Source organism: Augochlora pura, chromosome 10 (assembly GCF_028453695.1).
Source record: "Augochlora pura isolate Apur16 chromosome 10, APUR_v2.2.1, whole genome shotgun sequence".
NCBI classification, from domain to species: Eukaryota; Metazoa; Arthropoda; class Insecta; order Hymenoptera; family Halictidae; genus Augochlora; species Augochlora pura.
In genome coordinates this window covers 23,963,965-23,991,320 of record NC_135781.1, presented here as the reverse complement: position 1 = coordinate 23,991,320, position 27,356 = coordinate 23,963,965, and the positions used below count along the sequence as shown (strand labels likewise).

At 40.3% G+C, this 27,356-nt stretch overlaps 2 protein-coding genes across 2 annotated transcripts; one reads left to right on the top strand and one right to left on the bottom strand.

Annotated features, from left to right (window-relative positions):
- Nucleotides 1-1,075: 1,075 nt before the first annotated feature.
- On the top strand, nt 1,076-12,200 carry LOC144475479 (cilia- and flagella-associated protein 298-A-like). The gene is made up of 7 exons (XM_078191435.1): nt 1,076-1,313; nt 2,966-3,115; nt 3,338-3,423; nt 3,515-3,685; nt 5,169-5,384; nt 11,977-12,030; nt 12,090-12,200. The coding sequence occupies exons 1-7, from the start codon at nt 1,175-1,177 to the stop codon at nt 12,198-12,200; spliced, it is 927 nt and encodes a 308-aa protein (XP_078047561.1). The 5' UTR covers nt 1,076-1,174.
- On the bottom strand, nt 8,874-26,839 carry Teh4 (tipE homolog 4 phospholipid transfer protein). Its single transcript, XM_078192489.1, has 6 exons — nt 26,322-26,839; nt 22,070-22,416; nt 21,329-21,539; nt 16,925-17,379; nt 14,619-14,916; nt 8,874-13,218 (listed from the first exon to the last, which is right to left on the bottom strand). Exons 2-6 carry the CDS (start codon nt 22,210-22,212, stop codon nt 12,940-12,942), a joined length of 1,386 nt encoding a protein of 461 aa, XP_078048615.1. The 5' UTR covers nt 22,213-22,416; nt 26,322-26,839; the 3' UTR covers nt 8,874-12,939.
- Between the last annotated feature and the right edge of the window lie 517 nt (nt 26,840-27,356).

The following is a 27,356-nucleotide window of genomic DNA, read 5'->3' as shown; positions in this document are numbered from 1 at the left end:
ACTAAATCGAATACAAAGTTGTACAGGCATTAGAAAAAATTCCAGCTATTTGTGTATCATGTGAATCTTATTCAAATTATTAAAAGAGAAAAGACATTTTTATCAGGCTTGCGATTCGTGCACTTGGAGAATATTTATTTTGCATAAAGACTCGCAGCCTATTTATTATCATACTCATTACCGTGACGAATAATACGCTTGGAAATGGTTTAGCACGTTTCAATTTGTTTAGTCGATACCTCCAGTTGCCAGGAATTGGTTACCGGAGTTCAACTTCCGTTTTCATTGCGGTGAACTTGTCATTCCTCGATCGGATCGTTGGAAGTACGCTGCCGTGTCGATACCCGGAAGGTTCGAGTTGGTTTCGCGTCTGCCACGTGTCTGGTATTGCGACCATTGTTAAATAAATAAACATTTTGTGACAGGAAAATAATAAGTGGTATTAGGTTATCCCAGCGGTAAAGCATCGTGTACCGGCTTATAGTTCGTTCGATCAACTGGGATTATTGAAAAGTTTGCGCTCGTACAAGAGATAACCTGTTTCCTTCTTTATCAAATTGAAAACATTTTCTAAAGATAGATCATTATTATTAACATTTAAAACATCTTGTACTTGTATATAACCAAGGAAGTTATATTTAAGAAGATATAAGAAAATCGATATTTTTAGCAAAGTCTTATTAGAACAATAATAGATCATAACAATTTCCAAAGATTAATTTATATTTAATTCCAACAAGTTTCAAGGCAACATATAACCCTTTGTTTTGAAATCTCCTTCATAAATTAAAGTTTGAAATTTGCTAAAGTTATTCTCAAAATCGTGGACAAAAGTGAAATAAACTTTTGTTAAAGTTGTTATTCAATATTTTTTTTAAATTATAAAAGCTAACAGGTCAAACGAAATAAACAAGATCACAGAAATTGAAAATAATGTAAGTCAGAAGAAATATCTTTATTTTCAAATTGAAATAACTCCAAGTGATTTAACCAACTAACACAGAAAAATGATAGAATCATTACAGGCAAGTAATTCATTTGAGAAATGCCTATAAATTTCGCCCACGATTTCGGGCAAATTGATCAGCACGTGTAGTCGCGAATACCGCGACGCCGCGGTCTAATAAAAGTTCGGCGATTTTACGGCGTCGCTTTGTTTCAAGTTTCCAAGAAAATGGTCCGGCTACACGTGAAGAAAGGCGAGGAGAGCCAGTTTCTATACGACACACACGTGGAGGCCCTGGTTGAGGACGTTATATACGACATTACTATTATTTACAACGGCAGGCTGAAGATTTCCAGAATATGTTATGGTAATGATCCTACCCTTCCGCGGTTCGGCCGGTTGAGAAAGTGCTTCGGAAAGATGACATCTAATAGCGTGCAAAGAAACGCCGGGTTGTCTGGAAAGTTGCGCTTTATTTACAAGGAGGACGTAAGTTAAGTGGCATGTGTTGTCTCGGGGTAACGGCGTACAACGCATTATTACCGTTCTGAGCTGTGCGAGCCGAACCTGTACGATTTTATCGTGGCATTACCCGCAGGCTTTTTGAATGCCAATGATTTCATCGACGATAACAAGTTATGTATCCTTTCATTTATTTTCGAATTCTACTATTACTCTAATGACGCGGCTTTTAAAGCCGCGCGGATCACAAGTAATTTGGGGGAATGTTCTCCCTTTCTTTATTTTCGTTTCGTTGCTCGACTTTGGTCGCGATTGCTCGTTTTTCGCAACCAAGAAATTTCTATGTAGTCCCGGGCTATTGTTCGACCTTCTCAAGGCTGAATTATAAGTCGATGGAAATTCCAGTCTCTTGCCCTGTTACTTTGTTCGTTCTTGCAACGTTATAAAGACTCTGAATAGCGTATTTGAAAATAATCAGGGAAAACAATGGACCTTGAAATATTATATTCGAAATTAGCAATTTATTAATACCTAATTTATCAGATATTTTTCTTTCATATTTGAAACATTTGTAAAACTCCAGACACAGAAAGTATGTACACGTACTATACATACTTGTACAAATATTTCTCGGAACATAACAGAAGAATTATATAATTGTTTTAGTAGTTAAAAGAATCTAATCAGAGGGAAGGTAGTAATTTAGAACAGTTTATGGCTACTAATGGAAGAAAAATGTTGCGTCCCTGCGAAAGGGTAATTACAACCCTTGGCCAGATAATGAATTACACACAAAGTGACCAAACCGAAGACCCATCGAAATATCGGAGTTTCCAACGAATCCCTTAGAGTCTCGGGATGACTAAGGTTTCTAGACGGAAAATTTACGAGAGAAATCCATTAACGATAATCTCGGGGAAGACTGGCCCATGTCTAATAATAATCGTGTATAAGAAGAATTAGAGGTGCAAGTTTTTACATCAAAGCCGTCTAGCATAATATCGACAGTAGGGGTTAATAATTATAGTTAACATTCACTGATGCCGATAATTCCATACGTATAGATGTCGCAATAATAATGAGACGTGTCGAAAAGGACTTGTATAGATCTATACTATGTTTTTACTTAATAGTTGTATCAATACCGACTGAATACAAAAATTTAATACTTTGCAATTATAAATATAAAATTAATGCTATGTATATATTTTTCATTATTATTATTATTATTACTATTGGCAAGACATTCAATTTAAGTATTGCTAAAATTAATTAAAGTAATACCCATATCATTTTAAAGGGTAGTGTACAGGATGTTCCATAACACATGGCACTTACTTGAGGAACCAACAGAAAAACAAAGACAATCGCCTACTCGACTCGTCTTGAAAGTTGCAGGAATTTTCTATGAACATATGGTCACATAAATTCCTTTCACTATTTCTGTGCATCCTCTCTACTCCTGAAGTGCATCCCACACGCTATGGTGCACCCTGTACGACACCCCGTCATCAGCCTTTAGCGTTAATCGATGCATTTGCGTTCCCAACAAAATAGAAATCGAGGAGCTAGCGAAGCATGGCACTATGCTGCCTGCTAACATGATGGGCCTCACGGACGAGCAGGTAGAGGAGCTGAAGCTCAAGGACGAGTGGGGCGAGAAGTGTGTACCAATGGGCGGATGGACTTTTAACAAGGACGTTATCGGTACGTGAAACCATATTAAGGAGAGTGCCTAGTCTCGAACGAGCCATAGACAGGTTGCCAGCGTGTTTTACGCCGGCCCATTCGCCGCAGATGCAAATGCAACTTATCGGGAACGGAGTGTACAATGCTGTCGAGGAATTGGCTCACCGTGATTTTTCTTGCTTCAAATGGGCTTGTAATCGTTGCGTTAATTGCTCGACTCAGAGGGTTTCCGTGTTTCAGGCCACAGGAACGGCAAACAGCCTAATGCAAAGATGCGGGAGGTCTTGAACAAAACGATCGAAGAAGCACGAGCCATGGTTTCGAAGGTAATTTCTCATGTCTCGCGTTCATGATAAATTCCCTCGCTTCTATGGAGCGTTCATTGCTTTTCTAAAATTACCATTCCTTCGAACGCAGAAGTTGGTCCAGCAAGATAAATTGGTCACGCAGAAAATTGTCCAAGAGGCTTTGGACATTTTGAGGGGGGCAGTGACCATCGTTTATCCCATGGGACTTCCGCCTCATGACGTGATTCGCCAAGAATTTGAAAACACCGAGGACCTTAGCGGCACTCAGGCTTCCCTCGAGGTGATCCTAATGATTGCGTAGCGCACAGTTGTCAAATCAAACTTTGCAAGATTTTATGCTTTGACACTGAATCTAACGAAAACGTGGATAAACGAGGATCGTGGTTTGCAATCGTACGCGTGGTACGCGAGTTCGTTTGCTCGCCGACGGCCAACGACCGACGGATAGTCAGTCCGTCGACCGCGAGCACGTCTATCTTTGTTTAATCTCCTTCTCGCGTCGAGATCGTTGACAGCCAGACGATCGCGCTCACCGCCAACTAATTGCACTAACAAACTTTGATCTCTGGCGATCGTGATCTGCGCGGTTTAAAATTCAACGGACAGTCACAGATAGCTCCTAGACTCGCAAACGTTAATACTGTTGGACTTTGTCAAAGTTGGAAAATCACAAGAACCATTCCTTTGAAAATACTTTAAATAGAAAAACCCCATGACGTTCTTCATCCCAAGTCGCCTGTCACTAACTTGAACAACTACGCTGTAGTACGAAGTACGAGCAAGATACACATGCTCTGCGGACAACATCTATCCGTAACGGTCTTATCCGCACGGGGTTACCGGGCACCGAAGATCTGAAGAAAAAACTTGGCTCGGACTCACCGATTGCTTCCTCCTTGTTATCAGCGACAGTTTCTGCTCTAAACTCGGCTTCTCCTTTGCTCTCGAGTTAATCTGACTTCACAAAACAAATAATCTTTCCGATACAAAGTTACGATCTACGCGACCATAAGCGGCAGGAGTTTCCATTTACCGGCGGCGTAGGGGCGCCCCTCGCGCCACCAAACCTCCCACTTCTACCAAAAGACAAACACCAAAGTGTTGGGAGTGCGCCGTGTAGCAAAAAGCTGTCCTACGCGCCGTTACGTGCTTCGCCATCTTGATACGATGCCATAACTGCAATAGTGCGCCTGCGTGTCGCAGAAATGCAGGTGCATCATAGCTGGAAAAGTCGAAAATCCCCTTTAATATTCAACTTCAGTTTGTAGGCCAGACAGGAGGTAGTGCGCACGCGAGGGGTGCCCCTATCACGCCGACAAATGGAAACTTGGAAATACTTACATGGCAACGATCTTGAGACGACCCTTCAACATTAAATTCGCACACGTTACTCATGGGTAACCTTTGTAGATGCCTTCGCATCTAATTATCTAAGATGAGAACTACCCTCTAACTAATCTCCTTCTCAGATAGAGACTATGGTGTCCTAAAGTCGAAGCCACGTTAACGGCGTAATTGACTGCGAATTTTGAAGAATAATATCCTTACGTATTTCAGATCTTGTTATTTCACTGTCATGGCATGCGTATTTCTTAATTCACTTCGAAGTTCGAATATTCATTTTACCGGCGACCTAAAGAACCGATTTCTGCCAGAGGGCGCTCCGGTCCATACTCTCATCGCTATCGATTAAAGCAAAAAAAATTCGATCGTTTATGTTTACGTATGAGATTTGATCTACAACGTGCATTTCGCGGTTGCAGGTAATCGACGTGCAATTGGCGCAGCTATGGTTTTCGGGGAAAGAAATGTTACCAGGGAAAAAGATTAAAGACTACGCGGGAGCGAACGAGAAAACACGGATTATCGTGAAATTACAAAAAAGAGGTGGCGGTAGACCAGCGCGTGAACCAGTGATGTCGGAGGACGAGCGCAAACAACTGATGCTTCACGCCTACAAACGCCAGGAGCAGTTGAAGGTAAGTAGAAATTGTCTTCTGCCAGTAAAGTAGTGCTCTTTGTTAACAGTTCGCCAACAGTGCCGTGTCATTTCTGACAAAACATTTTACATTTCATTTCATACTGTCTGTGATACGCTCATTTAGTTGTATGACTCAACTTACATGCCGATTATGAATAACGGAATGTAGAGTAAGAAATTAAAATTTACCGACTAAATTGTGTTTATTCAATCGCACACGAGGTGCAGAAAGAAATCAATCACCCGATATATATTCTGTCGCATGCTCATGGGGTTGGGAAACCCTATTATTACTAATTTTTACAGTCTTAGAACCTGTACAGACATTGCATCTTAGGAGTATACCTGTTTCAGCTTTGGAGGGTTCTCGAGTCCCCTTACCATTTCGTGTCACGATCAGCATTACCGATAGTTCGCGGAAAATGGACACGTCAGCCTGAAGAGAATATTTTATATATTTCATTTCTACTACGAGTGTTGAATATTATCTGGAGACAATAAGTGTGTAGAGTTCCCTATCGCAGCACAGCATTTTCTACAGAGTCGGTATTTCAGACCCTGAGACAAAAAGAAAAGCATTGCATGCAATGTCTGTACGTATTCTAAGTCTGTTCTGATTTAAATTTCTAACATAAAACAATGTACAGATTTATAAAACACTTTTGCATCGACGTATATCATATTAGCATTAATTAGTTTCATATAGCTTTCAAATGGTTTTAAAATAAATAAATATTAGGGTCGTATAAGATAGAGAAAACAGAAGCCTGTGATAGAAAGTCTAATTGAAATAAGCCATTTATTTGTGAGACAAAAGAATAGTAATATACATACTTAAGCCCACAATTAAATGATGTTGTATAGGCAGTATTCATTCGTATCAGTTCGATGAACTCGTCGCAACGATTCATCCCTTATCGATTTAAAGAACCGTGATTGCGTGATTTCCATTTACGTTACTGGGTACATTCAACCGTACCTAGTCTATCAATAATACAATTTGTCTCTCACGGTATCCTCTCGTTCGTTCTCATGCATTCCGTTCCATTCAAATTCGTGGTATCTGAATATGTACCTTCGATCGATCAGTCGCTTCCTGTATTCGTAATCTTTTATTTGACTTGCAACGGTATACATATAAACGGTATGGTAATATTTACCCATTCAATGCAGCTTCTTTATTCTGCACAGATATTTACTATGTATTTATACAAGTACTTTTTACATAACGTAAAACTAGTGCACTGTGTTGTGCTTATGCGAATAATCAATCGTTTCAAATTGACTTAATAAACAAGGAAAAAAGCTTTTTTGAAGCATCAATGAATTGCGTCATTCTTGCTTAAGATTCCAAAAATGTTGTAAGATGCTTAAATATTTTCTATATGCTGGATATCGATCAATTCAGCGAAAAATGTGCACATTACGCAATTTTCCCTTGAAATGTTATGCCATAAAACGGTGGTCTCGTTCAGCTCTTGTTCGCGAGGAAAATGTTTTATCGTTACGAATCCGTGTTGTTGTACTCGCACGGTAACTCGTGAAATATACGAGATAGTGGAAAGACGGTTATTAAGAATTGGTTCAGAAACTTTCTCTATATCCCGATAAAATGAAAGAGCCTTCGCCACCGCGGCGAAATGAATTGTGGAAGTAACAAGGCACTGGAGGATAGAAGGCGGAAATTATGTCATAATTACTCTTAAACTAGAGTAACTGAAAGGAGGGTTTTTTTAGAGCCGCTTGCCCCGCAATTCATTTAAAAGGTTACGCAAGTTTTTATACCGTAATTGATGACATTAAAACGTAATAAATTTTGTGAATTCGTATTCCACTTGCAGAGTTAAATATATCTTGATCTTTTACGAAATGTTCTTTAGCACAGAGTATAACTTATGCTACTTTAGATTTATTCGAATATAAAGAAATGCTTTTTACAAAATGAATGAAAGAACAAATAATTGAAATTTTGAATTCCGATAATTTTATCACGAGTTTGAACAATGCCACCAGCTTTTTATATTCAGGATAATATGTTTGCAATCACGATGCGTAGTTGCTGCAGTTTAGACAACGTATAATATCAAACATTTACATCGACCTGTAATTATTGCGAGAATTACAATGCTGCTAACGACATCTTTGTATTGCAAACTGCTCTTCCGACATGAAAAAGAGCAATTCTTTTTTAAACGATCACCTGGGCGTAGCTGTGTGTGTGTAGATGGTATCAAGGTCTTGATTACATTAGTGTATCGATCTGATGGTCTCAACCCTTCGTGTAAGGTTAATAGAGCTTTGTACTTTGTCTAGTGCAAGCGTTCCTTGCCTACAAAAATGCCGTTGAAATTTGTGTCGTCAACTTTAACGCTGTTCGCACACGTACAGATATAACAAAGAGACGAAATCATTCGCTGTTATCAAGTCACCGATACGAGTTCATGAGGAGAACTGTTCTACATGTGCATATTGATTCATACTTGCAAATGCGAGTATATTCGATCTTGGAATAATTTTAAGATTGATGAAAATTCGTCAAATTTGATTTTGATTTTGATTAGCGTCATCAATACGAATGAAAGGTTAATTATGAGGTAATTAATTAATGACCTATAATAGTACGGGAAATGTTGGTGAATTTTGAGAACGTGGAAGTACGTCAAATAAAATATTTTGTCGCGATATGTTCGTGTTATTAGTACTGTTATCAATGACAATAATAACAATGATAATATATAAATATGATGCGACGTAGATATTGATTTGAAGTAAATTATGATAAAAATTTGTGTCTGCGTTAGTCGCTGCGACGATTTTTACAATCATTTAGAAAATATACAATTTCTCACGATATATCACAACTTTCAATCGCCCTACTCTATTTTGCGTATCGTAGCTTCTTTAAGCCGTGTCCTCGACACAAACTACAGTAAGACACGCAACCCCTGTCATTATTATTCTACTACGATACTACTACGATTCGCACGGTTACGGTATTTCGTTCTGGGCGAATATCTAGATGAATGAATCGCAAAGGTCGTTTATTTGACTTTATTACGAGTTGTTTATAACACAACAAACATTTTAAAGGAAAATCATTTCGCAAAAATGATCATTTGATAGCGAAGATTAGTTTCATTCATAGCGATTCCACCGGGATGCGTGAAATATTTAATCTGAACTGTTGCAAAAATATGCGTGACTCGGGCACATTAGTACAGCATAGAGAGAATATTAATTTATAGACATTGACCGATTTTAACGGTGAAGGGAAATTCTACGTGAACGTTTCTCAACCCTATTCTGTAAATATATATGTGATTGGATTCGTGGAAGCTTGGGTCATTAATATGTAAACGCTTTGAAATATTCAAGATAAGATATATTATGTATCGTAGCTGTCGATGCTCGATCACACAAAACGCGGCATTTTCAATGAGCAAAAAGAATTAGTCCTGTTTGAACAAAACGGAAACAGAACACTTGTGGACAAAATAAGTGCTTGAACTATAAGAGAATTGTGAACGAGGCAGTGACACACTGGGTTTTAAAACAATGATTTTATTATAAACGTCACATGTAGGTTGTGTTAATTGGTACACACAGATATTCTTACAAACACATATCCAGATGACAAGTAACATGAACAGTTATATTAAAGTACAACATAAATATACATTCGTTCGTATAAGTACCGATTTTTATATGAAACAAGTCCACTTTAGGGTATTATTTTTTTTTGATAATGAACTATCGTTCTCTGGATAATTATCGCTCGCTTTTCTACTTTTAAATTGACAGTGCGCGGACACTTGTGGCATTGATTAACGGATACAAAGTAATTTTCGAATATACAATTATTTCATAGGTATCTCTTGGTATTATTCATAGTATTCCCGTATTATTATAATTTACAGATTATTTGTAAATTTGATTCCGATACACGTTCGCAGTTTGCTCAACCCCGTCGCTATTTAAATCGAATACTTTCAAAAATTATTTGCTTTACGTTCTGTATTATTTGTTTGGCCCTTACCGTAGGTATCAGCTTTTTCACTCCTCGATTATGTTTCAATAGAGATTCTTGATTTCCGCGAAATGTCGAAACAGCAAAGTTGTGGTTCGTAGAATTTTGTAGCGCGAGAGTTACACCATTCAAAGTCACAAGTTCATCGACGAATGTTATTAATTATTAGCATAAGCGGAAGAATGCGCATGTAGCATGATGAAATCGATAGTCTTTCATTTTTATTTGTTGTGCTACTTGCCAGATAACGAGGCATAGAAAACAGTTTATAAATGATATGTTGGTACAAAAATAAAGACCGGGCAAATCAGAGCGCACGATGTATTCTGCAATTAAGAACATTTTTATAGCAACGAATGTATGCAATTGAAACTGCTTTCGACATCCATAAGTATATTTAAATAGGTAAAATAATAAAAAAAAGGTCATAGACGTTCAAAATTGATGACAGAACTTTTAAAAATCATTGTTCGATTCATGAAATGCTTCGATTTGGTAGCTGTTTCACTTGGTGCATGATTCAGTTGGTGATGTCGCGTTTAAAAATATGTCTTACAGCTAAGTCTTTACATCAACCACCTATAATTACAGTATTCGATTGCAAGGAGCTGCTTGAATGTTTCTATGTGTACTCTTAAAATTAGCACACAGATGTTCAGTCGTCGAATTGAGCACCGAACACTGCTGCGTCTATCGGTACTACTCGGAGATAGATTATTTGATGGTCGTTACATTAGTTGAAGCATACAGTTTTATCCGTGATAATTATGACGCGCGCACACACGCTCACAATAAGGCTTTGATCTCTTAATTTAATTAATTTACATTGCATATTTACACTCGGTTTGCTTCAATGCAGTTTCACTATCGGCAAAGCAATTGTACAGATAATACTTACGATTATAAATGGAGATCTTTACGCAAAATATAAATTTTCTACCGCGATTTTAATAAATAGGTATTCAATGGAATTTTATTCTCTTTCTCAATCATTATAACAAGCTCAATATAACAATATTTTAAAAGTCTACTAAGGTTTATATCCTTTTACGATTGATTTATTGAGTTCTAACATAACAGTTCCGACAAGTACATAAGTAACAGTTTATTTATCAGTGTCAAATGACAAAAAAGTCGTTCTGTCTAGAAAAAATCGTTACGTTGTTGGAATTAGTTATTAGATCGTGGTAGAAATTAATGTAGTACTTCGGCTTTAGAAAAATCATACTCCGCTGATTATACTAATATCTCCAATTTATTGATTTTATTGTAGCATCTAAATATACATCGAATCCATAGGATTACTCATTTCCCTGTAACAAACATATACATTTATGTAGGCAGTCGCAGCGCTCAATCGAATAATCTATAAACAATGCTACGCTCATCATATATTCAGCCCTTACGCTGATACGTATGCTCGCCACCGTACTTCACGACGAGTGAAGATCACGTGAACGACAAATGTATGTTCGTTGACGTCGAAACTTGAGATCATCCGACGGGAGATCGGCTTTCATTAAGAGATAGTTGTATTATTAATAACGATATCGCTAATCTATTTTGTACATCGAAAGCATCGCGATAACGCTCCTCGCCCTTTCAAACTGTCGCGCACACGTGGAAACAATACACATTTTTACAACCAACGAGCAAATTACCTTTTGATGTGGCTCGAATCGGCGTTTTCATTCGCTGTTTCGCCGCGTTTGTGAAAAGTTTCTCGCGCGCTGTAGAAAATATTCGGTACTAGTAGAATAGATCATTCAGTGGTAAGAAATTCTACGTACTATGCAAACGCCGTGTAAAATCGTAACTCATTATCTTGTTTGTCGGTGTGTTGCGCCGGGCTCTGATAATCAAAATAAGTCTTTTCGGTTGTCCTTAGTACGAAGTTCTCGCGAGAAAAGTAAAAGAGATCTCAAAGGTGGTTCTGTTTCACTGATCGAACTTTGGTCAGTTTTCTATCGGTTGAGTGGTAAAATAGTTGAAGGCATCGGTGATTATTATGCGAACTATGTATGTATGTATACGTACCTAAATATTTATTTATACGTTACACCAATGAACGATCCACTATTTGAGTTCCGTTGGTATGTGCTGGAGTTTCTTTAACTCTGGGCTCACGGAGTGCTAACAACGACGATTCCGCGTTGCTTTCCCAAAATAACAAGCTTGTGTATTTATTAAATTTTTAGCAATTGTGACGGTAAACGAAGAATTGTCAAAAACAGATCAAATCGATGCGTTTCGTGATCCCAGTGTTAAGAAAATAGTGGACCATTCGGGTGGGTTTATCTTGAACTACATCGTTACATTGGCCCCATCGGCGGGAATCGTTTGAAATGTTTCGACTACTCACGCGGCCATTTTCTTTCTTCCGGAAGACCATCCGAGATATATCGAAATCTCCATTCTATCCCTAACACTTACCGAACGCTGTAAGCATTTCTACGCTAGCTAATCCATGTTTCTGCTTGACACGGTCATCGAACGAAATAATTTCGACGACCAGTATCGCTAAAGTATTACGGTCGAACACAATTGTTGTGCGTTCTTACAGAAGGTGCACGACGACGAATGCTGTCTAGGTGCCAGCGGTCGTTCAATTTCGACGGTTAGAGACGCTTATGGCCACCGAAGAATCAGTCTTCCTTCTGTTAAATTCTCTTTCAGTGCGACTCGTCTGTGTCTTCTAAGGCACGTATTCACCGGAAACTGTTTCAAAATGGCTATGAATCATTCGTGACCGCGATCATGCTGCTCCGCGATTGGTTCTGCGACTAACTCGACTCGCCCTCTATATCAACGTTTGCGATCAACGTTCATGGCCTCTGAAGACGCAGTTACATATTAGAACGTATTGGGTCGACGAAAAAGTATTTCATCAATGTACCGTAGCATTTATCCTAGTAGTGCCGTTGTCGTACCGAAAAAAAACGACACCACCCGTCGTGGGTAGCAAATAGCAATCTATTACGAGCTCCGTGTAACCGGATTAATCGACACGCTCAAACATAAAATACTGTGAACCGTAAGCGTCAGCTTACCGATGCGACGGCTACATTTCCAAGACAGCTTCGCGTAGCGTCATCGTTCCTACAGCAAAGCGACCTCGTACCGTTCCCATCGGTCGTACAGCGGCGACTCCCCCATGTTCCGCACCCCAGACTCCACGACGAGACTGATGGATCGCAATCGTGTCCGGTTCTCGTAAGCTGGGCGCCGCTGAAACAACGTTCAATTAATTCGCCGACAACGTCGGCCGGCCACGCTTGTCATTCGACACCCGTTGATCGATTCCCCGAGGAGCGTGGTAGTCGCGATGAAAACACGGCGAAGGTCCGCGGGAACGTTCCCTCGGCAGGCATCGATCAGATCCGCTGTAATTTTAATCGCTCGGTCGCGAGGCGTCCGCGCGACGGCCGTTGTGCCCCTCTTAAAACGAGTCCTCAGCTTCGTCGGTGTCGATCAATGGCACCCTCTCGTACCGAAGCACGCTGCTCGTCCCGGGCGGCTTAGACTGCTAAAGCTCCATGCTCTTGATCTCGTTCTCGTTCATGTGACCTTGGGAAGAGGACGGCGTCGCCTCGACCAGCCCTTCGTCCTCGCCCTCCACCTGCTGCTTGTCCACGCAGTAACGGCAACGCATTTTCGCGTCGTCGCCGACCCGCACCGATCGCGTTATGATCACCAGGGTTGTCAGGCTCATCACGAACAGCCCCGACGGCACGATCACGGCGATCAGCAATTCCGTGCGCGTCTTGTTCAGATCGAACCGTGCCACAACGAAGAACGAGTTGTTCTGGAACAATGCCGGTCGATCGCCGGGTCAGAAAACAGCTTCGCGACGGTCTGCGATCGTCTATTACTATAATATTATTCGATACCGAGACATAGCGAAACGACCAACAGGGAATAGGCTCGATCGGTCGCTTGGGGATAAGTATCGAACGAGAACCGATCATGGTTTTCGTCGTCGGACGCAGAAACAAATTCCGTGGGTTATCATTGAATCGATTGCGAAAGTAATTTGGATTTAGCAGGTAAAATTACAAGAGAATTGTTGACATGAAAACTTGAGCCTTTACATTTAATCGATAGACATTATTTGCATTTATTTGTCGAGTAGGAAGTAACGTTCAGAGTAAAATGATACAACGTCGGGAAAATTTACTTCATTTGAATCAAATTATGAAAATATCTTTCATCTAGAAATACTATTTGTATAAGTTGTTAATAATCTAGTTGCGCGCGCAGTGGCCACGGTATACTGAATAGAAAAATGTTAGAATACAAATGGAGCATCATAAAATGAGATCGTCCAAGAGGAAGCGGTATGTATATAGTAAATTGCATTTCACGTTTCACGTGCAACCGTGTCATGAGTTCATTTCAAGTAGCGTGTGCATCCACTTACTTCGTGGATAATTATAAACCAAACGCGTACGCGCTGTGAAATAATACGCTCGAGTATTATGAATTTGATGCCGAAGTGACCTGTACTTAATTGAGAATGTATGCATAAAACGTTAGTCGTTAGGTACGCCCATACATGCTTCCTGGCATGCATGGCAACGGGTATTGGACTATACAGTTTTAATCTAGAAGTCAATCTAGATACGCGTCACGTTGTTCGCAATTGATTCAGAGAGTTGCTTTTAGTTAAAATTCGCTCGTTGCCCGCACTGTTATGAAAAACTCTCAATTCCGCGTGTTTTCGTAAAAATAATTTCGATCGCGTGAAACTCGACGCATAAAACAGTTTTACAAAAAAACTGCAGCGAAATTTCCAGCTCCTTCGAGGTGTTGTAAAACCCTTAACAGGATAAGGAAATCTCTAACTATAAAAACGTACATTTGCATGAAAATCTAGGATTTAATAATAAACCAAGCAAGAATTCGTCGACGTTTCGTACGTATCAGCTGTGTAAAATCGCAAGGCCGTATAGGAAATTATACGCGTGGCTTGAGGAGAACTATCAGAAAAAGTGGACACTCCTCGCAGCGTTTATTTCGAAAGAAATAAAACCGATATAATCACGACGTTCTCGGAATGCGTCTGCAACGTTTTACGCGACCTGTTTACCATTCTCGGTCAGTGTCAGCGAGTATAGCTACCAATAAATTGACCCTTGAGTGCGCGGAGAAAGCAAGCCTCAGGGTTAAAAGATGAAAGAGTTTTTTCTTGGTAAATGTACGTACCTTATTATAGTAACAGGGGTATCTACTCTGAGCTGTCTGATTGTCGCCGTCCCGGCCGTGGCTAGCGAGAAAATCTTTACATTCTCCCTTGAGCGTGTTTACGCAGCCTTCGAGGTTGATGAAGAGACGGGAACTATTGTAGATAGTGAGCGACCCTTGCGCCGGCATGTAGACGTTCGTCGTATCGAAGGGGTACTGCAAGCTCTTCTCGTATATGCTCAGAAAGCTGGTAAAGTTGATGTGCGGTTGCGGAACTGGAATTTCCTTCAAGAAAGTACCATTCACGCAGTCCTCTGCCCTGCGGAAAGCAAAATTTACCTTATCAATCGATTTCTGAAAATATTTTTCGACACTGTCTGTACAGTACTCGCTTGATACTTCACAGTATCGTAAAACGGCAATGATTTATTTTAAACAAGAAATATTAATTCAACATGTCTTGCATTACATTTGAATTCCACTGGATTGCCGTCTAATTATTTCGTAATCACATTTTTATTTTGACAATCAATTTTCTTTGCGTTCTAAAGAATTTTATTTTCATTTTCATAATTTGAGATCGTTATTTCGTTTGAACGTTTGTAAAAGAATTGATGACCGCCTAACCAACGCGCTTTTTCACCTGGTTACGCAGGTCGCGACCGTTCCTGTCGCGCGGACGCGCCCCATTACCAGCTGAACATCCGTCAAATTAAACGGAGAAGGCGCACGAGACATCGAAATAAGAGAAACGCGCAGGAAACACACGAGTCAGAAAAACGTGGCGTTCGGGTGGATCGGGCAGCGCGGCAGGATCAATGGTTGCCATGGAAATACCCTTATCGGTGTCTTCTAGGCTCCTAAGAAAGGGAATATGCGAAAACGTCACGTGTCCCTGATAAGAAGCAATTGATACCAAGATACAGCGTGTAGGAAACCAATCAGCCAACAAACACCGCTTGTCTCGTGGAATTTCGTGATATATCCTTGAGTGAGCGATTTGTCACTACGAATCTTTCTGCAAGATTAAGATCGCATCGATTTCGAGAAATCGAAATTCGAACTTTTATAATTACTCCGTGAAATCAAGTATTTCCGGAACAAATTCTATGGCTCGACACGTGTTGTGTTAGGAAGAAGGATTCCGACTCGTTTCTCGAACATTTCGCGTTTATCGATCCACGAGAATCCTCCTCGACGGTAAATCCTATTGATGGCGGCTGGCGCGTAAAATTCAATACGATCCCAGGCAAATAGAATCGGCGGAATATGACTGTGACGTAATTCCGCCCGCGTCGGTAATTCGCGTTCGTGGGGTCCCCGATGTCGAAGGATTTCCCGTTAACACCAAAGATAGCGACGCGGAATGGTAAATGGCGTGCTTTTACGAGGGATTGCGCGATCGACCCGGGGTTTTGCGGCGGTTTCTTTCGTGAGTCCATTGTGTGCCGTCGCTCTTCGTATATTGAACCTCTCTTTCGGCGAACGTACGAATCGCTTCGAATGAAAGCGAGGAAACTACCACGGTGAAATGGATGAGTTTTGGGGACTCGGGACCTGGCTGCCCGGCACAGCCGAGTGCGTTCAACTTCTGTCAGTTTGTCCTTTCGTGACCGTCTCGATCGCAGCAACTTCCTCTACAGTCTAGTTCCTTTCAGATCAATGGTACGTGTCCTGGTAAACAACGTCGTAAGACGACCCGGATACCGGAACGAAAGTATCTATCATTTTAGTTGACGTCAGTCATCGTGAATCATGCAATTCTTATTTCATCGCGCTTGCATTTCCTCAAACTCTTCGTCATATTTCTTGGAACGCGGATGCTTGAAAGGATGAATGTGTTCAATCGTTTCGTGATGTAAAAGGGTATCAACAATCGTAAATGATAAAATGTGAAATCTGTCGAAACGACTGCACAGTATTTAACCCCTTGCCGTGCCATTTTCTTTAGAAGTTGCACGATTAGAATTTCTTCGACCGCACTAAATTCTTAGATGAAAAAGGAAATTTTATATTTATCGTGTGCTTATATCTACTTGAATGTTTAAATATTGGTAACGAGAGAATAAAATTTTATTCCCAGTTAAAGGAACGGATAAATATTCATACCTGATAGCTTATTACTAGAAATCTCCATCACGAGTCTGACTCGTTAAAGTACGGCATGGGGTTAAGCTTAAATAACTAAAGGAGGAAACAGACGTACATTTGTTACAGGTTCGTAAATGGTTATTTATAGGATTTATATAAAAATCATATTTTCCCTGAAGCAAAGTTATCATGCGCTGACCACACAAATGGAGATAATAATCAATTATTAGTGTTACCTTACAATTCCTCTTTCTACGTGAACGGCCATGCAACTGGCAACGATGCTGGTGTTCCGACTGTTCCAAATGTTGACGGGCGTGGTCAGCCTAGTTCCAGGCAAATTTCCGTTGGCCATATTCAGTGCTAATCCTCGTTCGCACCTTGCCGTGACGACGTTATCGTCGTGCATGAGAAACACGTTCACCTCGGACGTGGAGATCTTCGGGCAGTATCGATCGCATTTGAACGGAGGCTTGATCTTCGTGCATCTGGAGCTCTGGCAGCTGAAGAAACCGTTCAGCTTCATGTTGTCCTTCTCGCTGTCGACCACGATACCGTCGGCTTTGTGGTGACAGAGCATCAGCTCGCTGTAGTTGGCACAATGACCAAGACTGCAATCGAATACGCCCGATAGTACGCTGCACTCGCTGCCGTTGTTGCAGTTGTACTTCTTCAGATCGGCTATGTTCACCTGAAAGGAGAAGGTAGACGTCTTTGAACAGATTGAAAGGCACAGAGCACTGTTGTGTCATTGAATTGCTCGGGTTGTTACAATCCAATATTTATGACGAAACTGAAATATTCTCGTAATTAGATTGCGCATTTGATGCATTTATGTTAAGCTTGTGTAAGAGAATTACAAAAGTAAAATTTAGTTAGCCTGTTAAAACTGTTAAAGGAAGAAATACGACTCCGTTAAAGTCTTGTTGCGTAGAATTGATGCGAACAGTTTCTATTTTGCATGAAAGTTCGAGCAGTTTACTTATACTACTTTCAATTCACTAAAATAAGTAAAAGAGAAATTGCATTTTAATCGGTGAAATCATTATAATTAAGGTAAAATAATTTTAATGAATTCTATAGAGGGAATGTTTATGCTTTTATGTTGTCCACCGAAAATTTGAGGGCTTCGAGTTATTAGCTCCGACCCTATAGAAGTCACGCGACACACCGCTTTCATTTTCGTGGCCACTCCCCGGGGAGCATTCCGTATCCTCCTGTCGGACACTCTTTTTCCCTCAGGATAGAAAATCCGCATGATCGATGGCTATTTTTAGACTGCTTCCATTACTTTCTGACATGTTTGAATCATAAAGAGGGGCTCTGCAATAAACGAAATACCGTTCGCGAATGAGTCGGATAAATATAGAAATATTTATGAGTCGGATAAATATAGTAATATTTATGAGTCGGATAAATATAGTAATATTTATGAGTCGGATAAATATAGTAATATTTATGAGTCGGATAAATATAGTAATATTTTCACAGAGCGTTCGKATTCTATCAATAAAACGATCTTTATAATGAAATATTCYGTTCATATTGATAATGTAATGTTGAGAGAATTATTTAAATTCATTTATTAAAAATCTGAAAAAAAGCGTTGCCTATTCGTTGAACAAATATGATGGAACAATTAACGATATTTTAAAGCTACTAAATGATGACTGCTACTTATCTTTTTACCAAATAAAAGATAGTAGACTCGACATAGAATTACGAAATAATAGAAAATAAAWGCGAATATTATAGAACGAGTTTTAGTTATATAACAAAGCATTGCAACACTTTTTGATACATCGAACGACAGAAATGACGATAGAGATTGCCGAAAACATACTCCACACATGCTCGCGGGCACTTATCATCTCCAAATATGTCGCGCGTGCGATCATAAATCAGGACCTCCATTTTAATCGATGAAAGGTGTGGCGCATGCGAGTCATTAGAGACTAATTTAAAATGACGAATTAGGCGGGCAGCGTTACGTAGCAGATAACGAGGTTACCGCATCAAAGTAACCTGCACGACAGGCTATATCATCGCATTAGCAAAATTCCGTAATATCGCTTACGCTCGCCACGTGCGCGGAACTTGCTTTTATTTAACGAAACGTTCGTCGAACATCTGCAAGGAAGACACGTTCGGAGAGTACCTAATCGAGGACTTTAAGTAATTAACCATTTAGTAAGCTAGTTCCAATGTTCTTTCAGAGAACATTCTTTGTTCCATTTTCACAGTTTAATGTGCTTGTGCGACTGTAAAAACTATACATGGCTTATCATGTTATTTGTTATTGTTTTATATTATTACCATTGCACACTGTTAAAATTTTCCATTAATGAGATACAAGTGATTCGACAAGAGATTTAGATTGATGACTAAATTGCGAATTTATATAGAAAATGAAAATTGTTTAATGATATATTCTGAAATTCTTCTCATGTTTGAGTAACTCTGTTCGCGATGTAGTAATTTTTGTCAGAAATACAGTCTGCTGATGACATGTTAAAATGCCAAGTCTCGGAAGATGCAATAATAGTAATTCTGAAAATAATGATCTGAAACACTTATTCGTTCGAGTATGGTTCAACTATCTCTCGCAGCGCTATCAAATTATGGCAATAGTTCATTATTTTTTGCCTTGCTCACGTCCGGGAATGGTATCAGGAAGCACTCAGCGCGAGCGGCATCGGAACCGCACGCAGTAACTCTTTTATCGACACTTTTGCATCCGCCGGGTACATTAGCCGAGGAGAGCCTACAAAATGCCGGTCAGTTTTTCCGCTTCCTGTTCGGCACCCTTTTCCCGTAACTGGATTTCCCTCGGTTCACGGCGCGACCGTAAAGCAACGTTCGCCGGGCGAATCGCGCGGAGGCCAATTGAAGACGCAACTCGCCGCGCCGCTGCCTTTGAGCCGAACGGGCACGGCGGGACGGTTGATCGACCTTTTCCCACCTTGGAAAGACAGGAGCTCGGGTAAAACTGCGGCAGCCCGACCAAATACTTTCCACGGAAGCCGCGATATGCCTGATCGGGCGGACAATAAGGGTGAAGTGGCCGGCCGCCATCAGGAAATCGAGTTCACTGGCCGCACGAAAATGTTCAGGTCGAAAGCGATTTACGTGTTGAGTGCAGCCATCGACTTCCTTGCCTAACGTACCTTGCCAATCTAATTTGTTCGCTTTTTTCAAACGGATCGTCATTTTGTCAGTAATATTTCTCAAGTAAAAATTCATTGTTTCTGTTCAGCTCGCGGCTATTAATTAATATTTTCACGTATTTCTTAGAAGACTTAAAACGGCTAATGTGTCTAGAATGACTACTTTGATAAATGCGTTGAAAAAAATTACTAAATCAAATTGTCAATTTAGAAACCAAAATATAATTAGACGCCGCTATATTTTCTATTTTATGTTCATCTGTTTCCCACCTGTTTTGTAGTACTTTTGGATTTTATTGAACACGAAAATACGAGCAATTTAGCTACAGTGCAACAGAAAAGAGCTGACAACTGTTTTGCAGAATGTCGAAGAGAAATGCGTCTCTCGAATTAGGAAAGAGGACAACAAGTGCAGATTGAGATCGATTAATAAACGGAAGTTGAGATCGACTAATGGTAATTGTTGTCACCGATTTATTCCACGAAGCGAACCGAGAGCAACATCGTGCGTTACAATTTCTCGATCGAAGACGTAACAGTGGAGCGAAATCAAATGCCCGTGGAAGGATTGCATTTAAAGTGTCTCGCAATTACGCAACGAAAGTGTCCGACGTTGAAACGCGCTTTCGTTATTTCGCCGACGGTATCGGATGCCGTTTCGCGAAACGAACGAGCAAACGAATCGACGAGAAACATCAATCTCAGCCGTGGCTAATGGAGAATTGTTGTCGACGGGTGCAATCCGATACGTTCGTCATTTAACAAGTTCTTCCGACAATCCGCGAAACTTATTTTTATGCACGCTCCTATGGGGCGTATAGTTTCAACGTTATTTCGATCAATTTATCCCTGCTCCTCCGATAGAAGCGCGCGTCGTATCATCTGCCGCGAACCCATTTGCCTGTCCGAGCCATTTACTTTTTCCTATGAATTTCACTGGAAATTTCTACGCCGTTCGACAGAGAAATCGATATCCTAATAAATAAACTGTGGATTTTTATGCATTCGTACCGTTTTGTGCCAAACATCGTAGGTATCAATAAACGCTGACGACTAATATACTGAGTGTCCCAAAAGTAACGTAATCGGGTAAAAAATGGTTTCTGAGATCATTTGAAATAACTTTAGTATAAATACTATATAAATATTAGTATAAATGCCTTAGTATAAATACAATCCGCGGCTTTGTTTACGAGTTATTAACGAAAAATGGTGATCAATGACGAAGCGTGCCGCCTCGCCCCAACCGAGCTTGCTTCTCATTGGTAACTTTTATTCATTAACAACTCCTAAACGAAGCCATGAATTGTATGTGCGTTAAGGAAGAAATTACTTCAAATGATTTCAGGAATCTCTCATTTTCTGACTCTAAGCGACTTTTAGGACACTCTGTTTTTGATCGATTATTGATCGATATATCTCTTGAGAAGTATGTGAATGAGCGATGGAAATGGAACGTAAATCCATACGCACCTGTGGACACGATATGCTATGGAATTTCGTGCAATTCTGGAAAACGATGTCTGTGCCATTCCGTCTTACAGTTGCGTGAATCTGTGGGCAAAATCCAGTGGTTCTCGTTAAGCACCACTCGCCGCAACTCGCCCAGCCACAATTATTAGCTAAGGTGGTATCGATGGTTTGGCACATGACTGGATCCGGCTCGATTCCCGCGTGAAAGGCTCTGAAATTAATTGCACCGGCTTCATTAATATTTCGCTGGAACGAGTGACGTTTGAAATTTGCATGAGGGAACACGATATTCCGTGCGTTAATTACTCGAATAGCCGAGAATAATCGTGGCCGAAAGATACGCGTAATTCATGTTTCTCGTAACTTGTAATAGACGCGATCGCTTTAACTTTTTCAATTATTTCTTATTCATTAATAATTTTCAAATAATTTTCACGTACTATGAAATGATTAAAGTAATTTCAGCTCTGTTCTAAATCACTTTGATTAGGAACGGAATCATCTGCAATTGTTTTCGAATGTTACAATAATTTCACATCGGATACGAAAGGATGAGATAGAAGATTCATTTAAATACATGTAATTAAGATGCCACGATGCGTTTGAAAAACAAGTTGAATTCGATGGCGCGAGGGAGGGGAATGGTTAGTTCTAAATGGCGGAGGAAATAAAGGTCGGATGAGCCGTAACTTAATTAGAATCGGCCTCGGCGAAATGAATCGATATAGCCTTGTCGTTAACCTGTGGGAGGGCATGTAGATTGCCACACTCAGATAAACCAGCGCGACGCAGCTGATGACAATGGTGAACTGACAGAAGCAGATGCTGCCGCATATTCTGCGATCCTGTTCCGGTATCAGGCGACGCTTGTGCTTCCGTCCCATCGCGAACGTCCAATCGAATAAATCGCTTCTATTGCCCTTATTTTCCCTCGATGCGACGGCCGACCGCGAGTCGCGAGTCGCGAGTCGCAACGCGTGCTCCGCCGATAATTCCTCAACTGGATTAATCGAAGTTTATTCCCGTTCGGCCTGTATCCTCTTCGTACTTTCCGATGTCCGGTGGTATCGTTTCATCCAAAGTCGATTCTGTGCAGAACATTTCGACATTATCAGTACCTAATAAATTATGCTGTGTACAAATCATTCAAATAGCTTGTGCAACAATTTCATCCGAAATTCGTCATTGTCTGCATTCGTTAAACGCATATAACGGGTGGCTTTATAAAGTTACATTGAAAATTATTATTTCAAGTTCCGTGAAGTTGGTAAAAGTGAAATTTAGAGAGACAGAAGACAATCGTCATCCCCAATTTATTCTTTAAAATGTCATACGACTTTGTTGCACAGGAATGCAGAAGTTTAAACGGACGATTTTTTGATTAATCATTATAATTTAGTGATCCGTTGATTTTACGAATCACTGGACGCATGTAATACATAGTCTATTCTAAATACCCCCGGTATTTATATTTATTTGTTCATAAATACTAGAAACATTTCGAGATATTTCTAGAGGTTTAACGAAATATTTCAGAAGACGTTTCGATGTAAAAACTTGAAGTAACCTGAAAAGATTGACGCAGAAAATGCAAGGACTCGAAGCAGGAAAGAAACTCAATAGTCCAACTTAAGTACACCCTTATCAAGAGAACTAAAAGTTCAAAGAAGCGGAGCGGATTTGCCAAGTTCGTGCAGACGTTACAACAGGTGTCCCGGTGTCTAATCGATCGGGCAAAAATATTTGTCTAAGAACCGAACCTTCGCGCCTTGTCGACTTAAACGACTCGCCTACCGCGAAAATTGCAGCTACGCTATCGCGTGGGCGTCCACGCAATTCTGTTGCATCATGAATTCCGTGCTCCTAATAGTAACTCATGAATGCGAGCGCTTCGTCTTCAAAGTTCACGACACTATTCCGAACGTAAAGAAGTCTCGTCCTTGGTGAACCGATGGCGGTTAAATTATAAAAGGTCAGATATGCAACATTGATTTTTTCGTTACGCAGAACAGAGATCTCGCGCGCGGTGCTAAACCGGGCGAGTGATCCACGTGCCCCGCCGCGTCGGCGCATCGATCGTGCGATTTTTCTTCCTCCGCTGCTGGCAGCGAGATCTTGCGAACCTCCTATAACGAATCGATCATAGAACTGGGAAAGTTCCAGGCCTGAAGCAACTACCTGTAGAAAATAGCATCGACAAAAACTTTTTATCGATTTTAAGAGCTTCTCAGAAGCTAGCGTCTTTCTACCATTTTTTTCCTCGACTATGTCGCTTTCTTCATTCCAGACCTGAGTCGAAGTACCTAATCTATGAATTCCCTGTATTTGCATACTTTCAAGATAATTTTGGCTTTAATATCTTAAAGATATCAAAAACGTAGAAATTGCAAATTATTGTCGGATTTCGAATATTTTTAGCCGACAGATTTCTATCAAAATGAACGACCAGCGAGTACTGTGAATTAGTAAATTATACTGCGTCATCCTCGACTTTTCAGAATATCTACCTGATCGTTCCAGCGAACTTCGCGTCGGAGTAACGATAGACGATTTCAGAAACTATCGATTCAGTTCCGCGGAAAAGCATAGTCAAATGTCGTTACCTTACCGCTTAAATGTCAACAAGAATATAAACTTGTTTTGCAGACCAGCAATGGGATCAAGTACCGTGCAAATTGGATCGAAATCTGATGACATATATAATGGAACGATGCATGGAAAGAGCTACAAGTTGTTTTCCTCGAAACCCTGACATATCTCGTATTCACTTATTCTTTTTTAAATCCATTGATACATAGAATATGTAAACAATTTTGAATAATGCAACTAATATTAGTTATTTACACTTATTAGTGCAGATAATGTCACTGACTTAATTCATTAAATATTTTGCCCGCAGAATGTCGACTATGCAAAAATTATAACGTTTGAAAGAATTAACCAGATATTAATCGATTTTTGAAATCTACATACATGAGTAAATTGTTTTGTCTCTACCACAGACGTCTCCCAATTCATGTATACCGAGTGCGGGCGTGAAGAATTCATCAATAGCGCGAAGGGTTAAAATGCTCCAAGAATCTCAAAGGTCAGGGTTCAAGCCCAGATCCAACGCTTTGAGAGATCGATACCATTGTTTCCCATTAAGTGGAATGAGTTTGTTTCACACTAGTTTAACGCGATTCAATCAGCGTAAAATTTAGATTTGAGTGGAACCTAATAAAAGGAAGCTTCGTTATTTGTATAAATCAAGTGTTGTCCATTTTCTTAATCAAAACAAGCTTTAGCAAATTACTTTGCCAGATCTTTCATTCCTGTGTTTGCACTTAATTAGAGTGTATAATATTGATTCTTTTCGAACGCATGCAATTATTACATTCCCCTTGTCATGTACAATTTTTTATTATTATAATATATTAAAAAGAATGTTACTAATATTCGTTACTTTAAAAAATTGATTCTTATCAATCGACGAATTAATTATCATAAATTGCCTAATGTATTCTTGTAAATCGACTAATTTATTCTATGTAAATTCACTGATACAAATAACATAAAAAATTCGGCGTGAAGTTAATAATCTTACCATCGCACTTAGATCGTGCGATCTTGGCAATTAAGAATTCTTGATCACTTTATTTTTCAATTCGCACGACAGATTTCAGTCTGAGCTCCCTGTTCGTCTTCTCACGACTGTCCTATGCCCATCGCGACGTCTTTTTCCGCCGTGTTATTCGCGTGTCAGCCTTAATGCACTCAAGACAATTACGTGTTTTAACTTCATTAGGCGTCGTGCCAGTGTAAACAGGCGCACTCCGCCGGATGACGTGCAATTAGATACTTGTAATCCCATTACACTGTAAGGGACGATCGCTTAACGGCCATTCGAGAATAATACCTATCGATTCGGGGAAACTTTCACGCTCCACTAAACGCACGGCCGCTAAGAACGTTCCTCAATGTTTCCTGAACGTACGTACAAAGTGTTCGGACGACGACGATAACGACGCGATACATCGCCGTTTGATTTGCTATTGGTCAACAATCTAATGTCATTATCGGCCCGTTGTCCACCGGAGCTTACGTTATTACGGGAGCGCTGCAAAACAATACGTGTTTCATTGTGCGCTTAACGATTCTGTTAAACGTGTTCGAGAAACGATACAGAAGGCTCGAACAATTCGAGTAGCAAACATTTCTACTTTTATACTAAAAACTTTCGACTCAGAAGTTACTATACCTGTAACTGCGATTAAAAATATATTTCATTAGTTCTGCTGTCCTGTAATAATATTAATATTACCTCTGAAACGCTATACATTAGTATTGGCTTGCGCCATACTTTTACATTTTATTACAAATATGATTTTTATTTGATATATACCTCTTCTACTACAATAATTTGAGAAGAGTTTAATACTATTTGAAACAAGTTGTTGAAGTACAAACATGGCACAGGTTTCACTGTTTGATATTACTCAATAATTAGTGAAATTACTCAGAATTTAGTATATTACTAATAAAAACTGTACCTCGAACAACAATGTTCACGAAAATGTTAGAATTACATTGCCTAGAAATTCAATACATATCCACGTTTAAAGATGATATCCAGAACTTTATAAAGAGAAGGATGAAACGAAATTCATAAAATAAAAGACATAATGTTGATTTGAATATTCCTTTTGAAATTCAAATTACGCTCGTTCATGATAAATAAATTACGCGCACGCATTCACGAAGTAAGTTCATCGATCGAGCAATAGCAATATAAGAAATTTGTTTTAATATTTCGTGACGAGCATCAAGATAAAGTGTAGGCCAATCGAGCATAAAAGCTCGCAAAAGCAATAAGCGAATAGAGTGGCAATCGCGCGGCTCGGATCGCGTAAATTTCAATCGAGGATCTCCGAAAGTTCGGTGCGCGTAGACGCGGCCGCGAGCACTTGGAGCCAACGCGGAACGTGTCTGCGATACGATCGACGACTTTTACCTTCGCCGCTATCAAGGGTTCCGCTATATGTCTCCCGTGGTATCTTCGATCGAGGACAGCTGCTTTAAACACCACTTTCTTTCATTCTGAGAACTCGGTCGACCGCGCCAACACCGACGAACGCGAAACTCCTAATGAAATTTCTAAACGCGAGAACGAATAGTTCACCGAGCGCGACTCATTCGAACGGGCGCTGGAAACAGCGATATCGGAGCCACGGGATAAATCGATTCGATGGCAAATTGATTTGAATATCGTTGACGGATCGAATTGTATATTTTGTCGTGGAATTCACCGCGATCACTGTCGACTCGATATTCGGTCGCGCACCGGGCCGGAATATTCTAGCGCGATTCCCATGCGTCGGCGAACCTGAATATGCTCAACGGAAGTTCACTGTATTCACGATTTCATTTCCATCCATGTTTCGCCGTGTCCCTATCTTTTCGTGGTTCGTTGACATCGAGGAGCGTTACCCGATTCCACGGCGACGAACGGCCGCGAGGCACCCACGCAAACCCGACGACTGTTTGAAAACAGGGATGGTCGTCGGGTATATGGTCGGAAGCACCCCCATGCCGAGCTTGCGCTCTGAACGACCGTGACGTTTATGGGCAGATGCCGACCGAGCGGTGTTCGGTGCTAGGTGTTCCTTTCTGCTCGCAGAAATGCCTCGGGCGGTCGAATTCATCGACGCGATTCATCGATAGCAAATCCGACTGCGCTCGAAAGCTGATTAATCGCGAAACACTTCGTCGAACGACTAAGGTTGCCGTTATTGGGTTATCGCACAGGCAACTTTGTCTTTTTCCTCTTCGGCTCTCAACGAAAACCCTCCGTTTCTGTTGCCATTTCTGGAGCAACATTATCCTACCGCTTGCAAACAATGGTCTTCGGATTATTTAGGTTAACGATTCTACGAGGGCTGGGAAGAATGGTAACGATGTCAGATATTTAGAATTTTTGATACTTTCTAAAGTGGTTTCTGTCGTGCACGGTCTGCATTACCGTGATGATGGAAAATGCCTTTGCGAT

Bases quoted from the DNA above. Each gene is read 5' to 3' on its own strand.
- Teh4 (XM_078192489.1), bottom strand. From the start codon at position 22,212: ATGGGACGGAAGCACAAGCGTCGCCTGATACCGGAACAGGATCGCAGA. The intron at 17,380-21,328 runs GTGCGTATGGAT...TTCTCCTTTCAG, and splicing joins ATAGCATATCGTGTCCACAG to GTGAACATAGCCGATCTGAA. The intron at 14,917-16,924 runs GTAACACTAATA...TGCTTTCCGCAG, and splicing joins GTAGAAAGAGGAATTGTAAG to GGCAGAGGACTGCGTGAATG.
- LOC144475479 (XM_078191435.1), top strand. From the start codon at position 1,175: ATGGTCCGGCTACACGTGAAGAAAGGCGAGGAGAGCCAGTTTCTATAC. The intron at 3,424-3,514 runs GTAATTTCTCAT...CTTCGAACGCAG, and splicing joins CACGAGCCATGGTTTCGAAG to AAGTTGGTCCAGCAAGATAA. The intron at 3,686-5,168 runs GTGATCCTAATG...TCGCGGTTGCAG, and splicing joins GCACTCAGGCTTCCCTCGAG to GTAATCGACGTGCAATTGGC.